Source organism: Nestor notabilis, unplaced genomic scaffold, assembly GCF_000696875.1.
Source record: "Nestor notabilis isolate BGI_N333 unplaced genomic scaffold, ASM69687v1 scaffold16480, whole genome shotgun sequence".
Lineage (NCBI taxonomy): Eukaryota > Metazoa > Chordata > Aves > Psittaciformes > Psittacidae > Nestor > Nestor notabilis.
The window spans coordinates 27,154-33,844 of record NW_009911960.1 but is presented as its reverse complement, the minus strand read 5'-3'; the positions used below and the strand labels follow the sequence as shown (position 1 = coordinate 33,844).

The window sequence follows — 6,691 nt, the reverse complement described above, 5'->3', positions numbered from 1 at the left end:
GCCCCTCACCGCGTCCGAGGTGACGTCCTGTGTCAGCGGCTATGCCCTCGGGATGACCGCCTTGCTCACCTACCGCAACCCGGAACCACAGGCTTTGCAAGGCAAGTTCCGTGGGGCGAAACTCCCAGAGCAGGAGCTGCAGTGGGAGCTTCAGAGCCACGGGTACCGCAGGGCTTGGCTTCTGTGTGTGCCTTAAACCTTTACATACTTGTGGGAAGAGAAACCAACTTGTGTCCTCAGTTGTATGGTCCAAAGCTACAAGGCTTTTACTACCTGGGAAGCGGTGGAGTCACCATCCCTGGAAGTGTTCAAAGACCAGGTAGCTGAGTCCTCAGTGCCAGGGGTCAGTGGTGGCCTTGGCAGTGCTGGGGAGCAGTTGGACTGGATGAGCTGAAATGTCTTTTCCAGCCTGGCTGGATCCATAATTCTCCGGTTTTGAAATGTGGATAGCAGGGCAGTGCCTTGGGGAGCTGCCCCGCTGCGAGCCTGGCCGGTGGGTCTGAGCAAGCGTCTGATGTTCCTAAACCCCCTCGTGGCTGCAGGTCTCTTTGTGTACCCCTTGGATGAGTGCACCACCGTCGTTGGCTTCGAGGCGGCCGTGTCCCGGCGTGCCGTGACCGTGCAGATCAAAGACAAAGCCAAGATAGATGACACGTACTTCGGGAGCTGCAGCTTCCCTGATGGAAGAGCTCACGATGGAAGTGGTGAGGGGGTCATGGGGAAGAAGAACAGGGGAAGAGGAATGGGGAGGTGGTGGTGGGCTCTGGCTGTCATACGCCACGGTATGGAGGGGGCTCCTTCTGAAAGGCTGAGCCTTGGGCTGTGATGCTTGTGTCCCTGCCTCATCCACTCTGGAATGCATTGCTGCTTTTGGAAGGAGCAGAGGGCCTGGCTCTTTAGAGAAACACTGATGCAGTGAGGGCTGGTGTGGGCATTTGGTCCAGGGCTGGGGTGGTCGTGGGAGGTCTGGGGAGAGCATCTTGCATGGCTGTGACACCGCGTCTCCCTGGTGTGCTGTTCCTGTGCAGGAAGGATCCTGATGGACGAGGACATGGAGAGGATTGCGTTTGTGGCTAATCTGGGCACGGTGCCTCCCCTGGAAAGCGTCTCCATCTTCATCAGCACCTCCTCCGAGCTGCAGACACTGCCCAGTGGGGCCGTGAGGGTCCTTCTGCCGGCCGTGTGTGTGCCCAGGGTCCCCCAGCCCAGCCTGGACAATGCCAGCAGCATTTCCAGCCTCCAGCTCCGCACGTACGAACAACACGGGACTGCTCCAAGGGGATGCGGGACTGGCAGAGGAGAAGCCTGCTGCTGCTGCAGGGATGGGTTGGGATGGGATGGGATAGGATATAAAGGAACAGAACAGAATAGAATGGAATATAAAAGAATGGAATAGAATATAAAAGAATAGAACAGAATAGAATAGAATCAATGAGGTTGGAAAAGAGCTTTAAGCTCATCAAGTCCAACCATTCCCCAGCACTGCCAAGGCCACCCCATGGCACTGGGGGAACACTTGCAGGGACAGTGACGCCAGCACGGCCCTGGGCAGCCTTTTCCAATGCCTGAGCACCCTCTGGGGAAGGAATTGTTCCTCAGCTCCAGTCGGAGCTGGGGGGATGCTGCAGGCTTCTCCTCCAGCAAAGCTGCAGTTCCTGGGGGGATATAACACGTGCACAGTGTTGACTGGGGTTCATCTCCCCGGCAGGGACAAGCACTACTGCGGACCGGGGAGCCTGGAGCCAGGGAGCAGGTTCTGCCTGGCTCAGCTGCTGGACACTGAGGCCACCAACCCCTTCGAGTACGAGTTCAGCTTCCACCTCGAGATCCGTGGGCCGTGCTTGCTGGCAGGTAGGACCAGGGCTGTCCTGCTGCACCAGGCTGCTCTATCACTCCTCAAGGCAATGCCCACACTCCTGCTTCTTCTCTGCCACCCACGATGTGGAGCCTGTTTTGGCAAGTTACTGTGCTGGGGTGGATTTGCAGTGCTGGTGTTAACATGGTGTGTGATACAGCAGAAGCGTCTCATAGTCCGCTTGGTTGCTGTCCCCTGCCATCGTGCTGCCTCTCCTCCCTGGTCCTCCCCAGCTCAGCCCCTGACAGCACCTTGGTTCCCTGGGCAGGTGTTGAGAGCCCCACACATGAGATCCGAGCAGACGCCGACCCCTGCGCTCGCTCCGCCAAGAGCATCGTGATCACTCTGGCCAATAAACACACCTTCGACAGGCCCGTGGAGATCCTGATCCACCCCAGCGGTAGGTGCTGCGCTGCTGCTCACCACAGAACCATAGAGTGGTTCGGGTTGGAGGGACCTCAAAGCTCCTCCAGCTCCAACCCCTGCCACGGGCAGGGACACCTTCCACTAGAGCAGGTTGCTCCAAGCCCCTGTGTCCAACCTGGCCTTGAACACTGCCAGGGATGGGGCAGCCACAGCTTCTCTGGGCACCCTGTGCCAGCGCCTCAGCACCCTCACAGGGAAGAGCTTCTGCCTCAGAGCTCATCTCAATCTCCCCTCTGGCAGGTTAAAGCCATTCCCCTTGTCCTGCCCCTCCAGACCCTTGTCCAAAGCCCCTCTCCAGGTTTCCTGGAGCCCCTTTAGGCACTGGAGCTGCTCTAAGGTCTCCCTGGAGAAGCTCCACATCTTGCGCCTTCCTGGGATCCTCCTCCTCAGTGCTGGTTAGCTCTGGTTTCACAAATACTCTCAGGGTTTAGGCTGCCCAGGAGATAATCCCAGATCCTCTCAAGGCTGTCTGTGCTCCTCTCGCTCTGTTTTCACAACTGAGGCTTCCTGCATCTCTGCCCAACCCCACATTTAGCTAATGCTGTTCTTCACCCGATTCTCTGCATCTCCAGAGCCCCACATGCCTCACATCTTAATGGAAGAAGGTGACATGACACCTGCAGAGTATGAACGACACCTGAAGGGGAAGAACGATTTCATTAAAGGCACTAAGAAAGACCCCAGTGCTGAGAAAAAGGTGAGAAGCAGAAGCTGCAGGTGGTAGCTGAGGCTTGGACTGGAGCTGAGCAGGGAATGATTGCCTGCTTGCCTGCAGTACTAGATGTTATACTGGCCCAATGAGCTCTGCAGCATCTTCCCTCAGAGAGGGGCTTCTGTGGGGGACGAGGGGAAGATTCTTCAGTGCTTTTGATAAACGGAGTGTGGAAGAAGCTCTGAGCTGGTTATTGTGTGTATAATTAGTACTAGTCTAGCACAGCATAATTAGATAGGTGCATTGTTATAGCATTAAGGGTATTATAGTTATTGCAGTGACATAGAATAAAATATCCTTTTAATTGCTCAGTAAATGTTTACTGTTTCTGGAGCTGTCAGGAAGGAAGAAGTGATTTTTGCTTGGAATAATGAGCTGAACTGAAGAAAAGGTGGGAGAAACTGCTCTTTGTTCTGCTGATCAGCAAATAGAGCAATATCCGCTCGGGAGTTGTGCCTCATCCTGCAGCAGTTCTGAAGCAGTGAGTGACAGCCCAGCACTGAGCTGCCACATCCGTGTGTCTGGGATCAGTGAAGGGGACTGGGCTGCTCAGAGCTCTCCCAGTCTCTCATCTTCCCCTGCAGCTCACTCACACTCATGTAACCACAGCCCTGGCTGTACCTGTTTTACACACCCCGATGTTACTGTTGGTGACCAGGGATGCTCATTTCCCCTTAAACCCACGGGTCTGAGCCAGGTTCCCCCCTTGGCAGACACCCCAAACCTGCTGCACCCTGTGCTGCCGGGATCTGGGGATTGCTCCTGCCAATGGAGGCACATCAACCCTCTCCTCATCCCCCTTGCCCTGTGCTGTCTGATGCGGGAGCAGGACTACGCCTGCAGCGTCTCCTCTAGTGGTGTGCAGCAGGGGAACAAAGTGGAACTCCCACGCTGTGGCTCAGATGGATCTCTAATTATTCCTGTATCTTTAGCATGTCACATTATCGAGTGTGGGGGGATCATTCCGGAGCTATTTCCCTGCAGGAAACCCACCTCTTTGCCCCAGGAGGACCGGGAAACAACTGCATGGTGAAAGGCAAGAAGCAAACACCCTCAGTATGTGGGTAGAGGATGGATGGGGCTTGGAGCAACCTGCTCTAGCGGAAGGTGTCCCTGCCCGTGGCAGGGGTTGGAACTGGAGGAGCTTTAAGGCCCCTTCCAACCCAAACCAGCCCATGGTTCTATGAAATAGATGTTACGCAAGATAATGTCATTTGGATGGAGGAGAATGGGGATGAAAGAGCCCTTCATTCCCCAGTGCCTGACTAACGTGTACTGCAAAGCATGAGAGGGAAATGCAGGAGTATGAGGGTGACAGTGAGATGCTTGTTCCTGTGAATGGGAACCGAATTTCACCGCAGTCAGGGAAGTGGCAGAGCTGAAAGTGAAGCTCGTGTGTATGTGTTGGTCCTCAGGGACTCTGTTATTCTTTAGCTCATAAATCCAGGAATGTGACTCACAGCTGGGAAAGAACCTGGGTGGTGGGGCAGGGTTGACTCCTGGTGAAACAGCCTTTGGAAGAGGAAATAAAAGGCACCCGAAGCCCCGCGGCTGGAGGTGTTTGCTGTGGAGTGTGTTTCTGTGCTGCACACCCAGGGATGACAGCACTGAAGTGGGGTCCCTTGAAAGCAGTGATGAGCTGATTGACTGCAGCCGAGGCTGTGAACCCAGGACAGCTTTATACACATGAGAGCAGATGATAAACCCATCACAGGAGGTTTCGTTCAGTGTAATTTTGTCATGTTTTTAATGAAGATGGATGAAAATGCAGAGAGCCTTTGGAGCTCTGTGGAGTACGGAGGCACCGATCATGTGGGTTCCTATTGAGTGACGTCCTGAGTGATCAGTTTGGCTTCCCAAAGCAGTTCAATCCATACAAAATAAAATGCTAAAGGAAATGGGCAGGAAAAGCAGCAAACCAGAGGTAGGAGGAATGAATCAGAGCAGCGAACGCAGTGTGCTGAGGGCTCTATCTCACACTTCGTTATCAAGAGACCGTGGGCAAAACCTCTGGCGTGGTTTTCACCTTTCAGTGTGATATTAAACTGTGCAAATGACCCAGCTTTTCCATAGGGATCTAGTGAAATGTCTGGAGAATCATGAGTGCAAGGTGCTGTGTAGGGCCAGACCTTTGCATTTCTTCCCCAGGCTCTCATCTGAGCATGAAGCTGCTCCATGGGTGCTGGGGGTTCTGGTTGAGGCTTTCTGCCAGCCTTTGTCCCACGGGCAAAGTGTGACCATGGCTTGGAGGAGGCAGGAATCCTGTTCACCCATGGAGCAGCTCCACAGAGGGATGGGAGAACAACCTGCAGAGCAGCCTGAGCTCCTGTGTTGTCGCCACTGAGGCCAGAACAAGGCCACACACTTTTCCCCCTTCCGCCCTGCTCTGAGTCCCTCCAAGTGACGAGGGGCAGAAACATCACCCTCTCGAGCTCTCTCCTTTCTTGCAGACGGAAATCATCAGGAAGAGGCTGAACAAGGACATCCCCCATCACCCTGTCATCATGCTCAACTTCTGCCCCGACCTGAGGACCGTCCAGCCAGGCCTCCGGAAAGCCCAGGGAGAGTTTATCTTCCTCATAGACCGCAGCAGAAGCATGAGTGATGTGAACATCAACTGTGTGAAGGTACCACACGGGAGGGGAAGTGCCTGTGTGCCAGTGAGGGATGGATATTAGAGAGCAGTGGGGGTTGCTGAGTGCTGACGAGTGTTCATTATGAGGGGATGGGGGGTAATTAATTATATGCTGTGTCTTTAGTCATCACAACCCTGTAGCTTGTTAGGTACCTGCAGTGAAGCTGACTCCCGGTTCTGTTCCTCTTCCTCTTCTTCCTGCCAGCACATCAAATGCAAAGATGTTTTCTCCCCCTCTTGCTGGCTTGCATGTCGTGTGCATCCCTTCTCCAAGCATCCCTGTCTCCATGAGGGTTTGGGGTGATCGCTGCATAGGAGGGAAGTCTCCAGGGAGCTCTGGGGGAAGGTTCAGGTCAATGCTGACCATGAGTTAGGAGAGATTTCGCTGATGGGTGTCCCTGTGCACCCGTAGAGGATGCAGGGCTGCAGGGGGGGGCTCCCCAGAGCGCAGCAGAGGGGCAGGATCCCCTCCCTGAGCTGCTGCTCACACTCTGGGGGTGCACCCAGCACACGGGGGGGGGTCTGGGCTCCAGCGCACACTGAAGCCGGGTCACGGGGAGCTTCTCATTGACCAACACCCCCAAGTCCCTCTCCTCAGGACTGCTCTCAACCCCTCCATCCCCTGCCTGTCTCAATACCAGGGCTTACCCTGGAACAAGAGCAGGACCATGCACTTGGCTTTGTTGAACCTCATGAGGTTCACACAGACCCACTCCTCGAGCTCGTCCATCTTCCAGCCATCCCCGTATCCATCTGTCTCTGGTTTCCATGGGAACTGCCGGAGGATGGCCACCTCCAGCAGCAGGGATTGGGATGCTGGGGAGCCTGAGGATGGCTGCAGCAGCTTCTCTGGGATAGGGAGGCGGTCTCTTGTCCCTGCTTCCACCAGGATATCTCTGAGATTGTACCCCCTTCCCTCAGCAGGTTTTGGAGCCTGGGAATCAGGAGGCATCTCTGCCCTAGGCCAGACTTTTGCTTTGCTTACAGCATCGATGTGTTTGGACACTGCAGTCTCTGCAGCCTCCTTAGAGGCTGCCTTTTTCCATGGGGGTGGGGCTCCACT

At 55.0% G+C, this 6,691-nt stretch overlaps 1 protein-coding gene across 1 annotated transcript in view; it reads left to right on the top strand.

Moving 5' to 3' along the window:
- Window positions 1-6,691, top strand: part of LOC104407777 (von Willebrand factor A domain-containing protein 5B1-like) — a gene marked incomplete at its 5' end in the record, with an annotated part of 24,109 nt that overhangs the window by 4,535 nt on the left and 12,883 nt on the right. The window contains 7 exon segments of the mRNA XM_010017153.1: window positions 1-101; window positions 543-688; window positions 965-1,251; window positions 1,709-1,851; window positions 2,124-2,255; window positions 2,854-2,978; window positions 5,444-5,620. The exon segment at window positions 1-101 is cut by the window's left edge and continues 6 nt beyond it. Coding sequence (XP_010015455.1) covers window positions 1-101; window positions 543-688; window positions 965-1,251; window positions 1,709-1,851; window positions 2,124-2,255; window positions 2,854-2,978; window positions 5,444-5,620 — 1,111 coding nt within the window.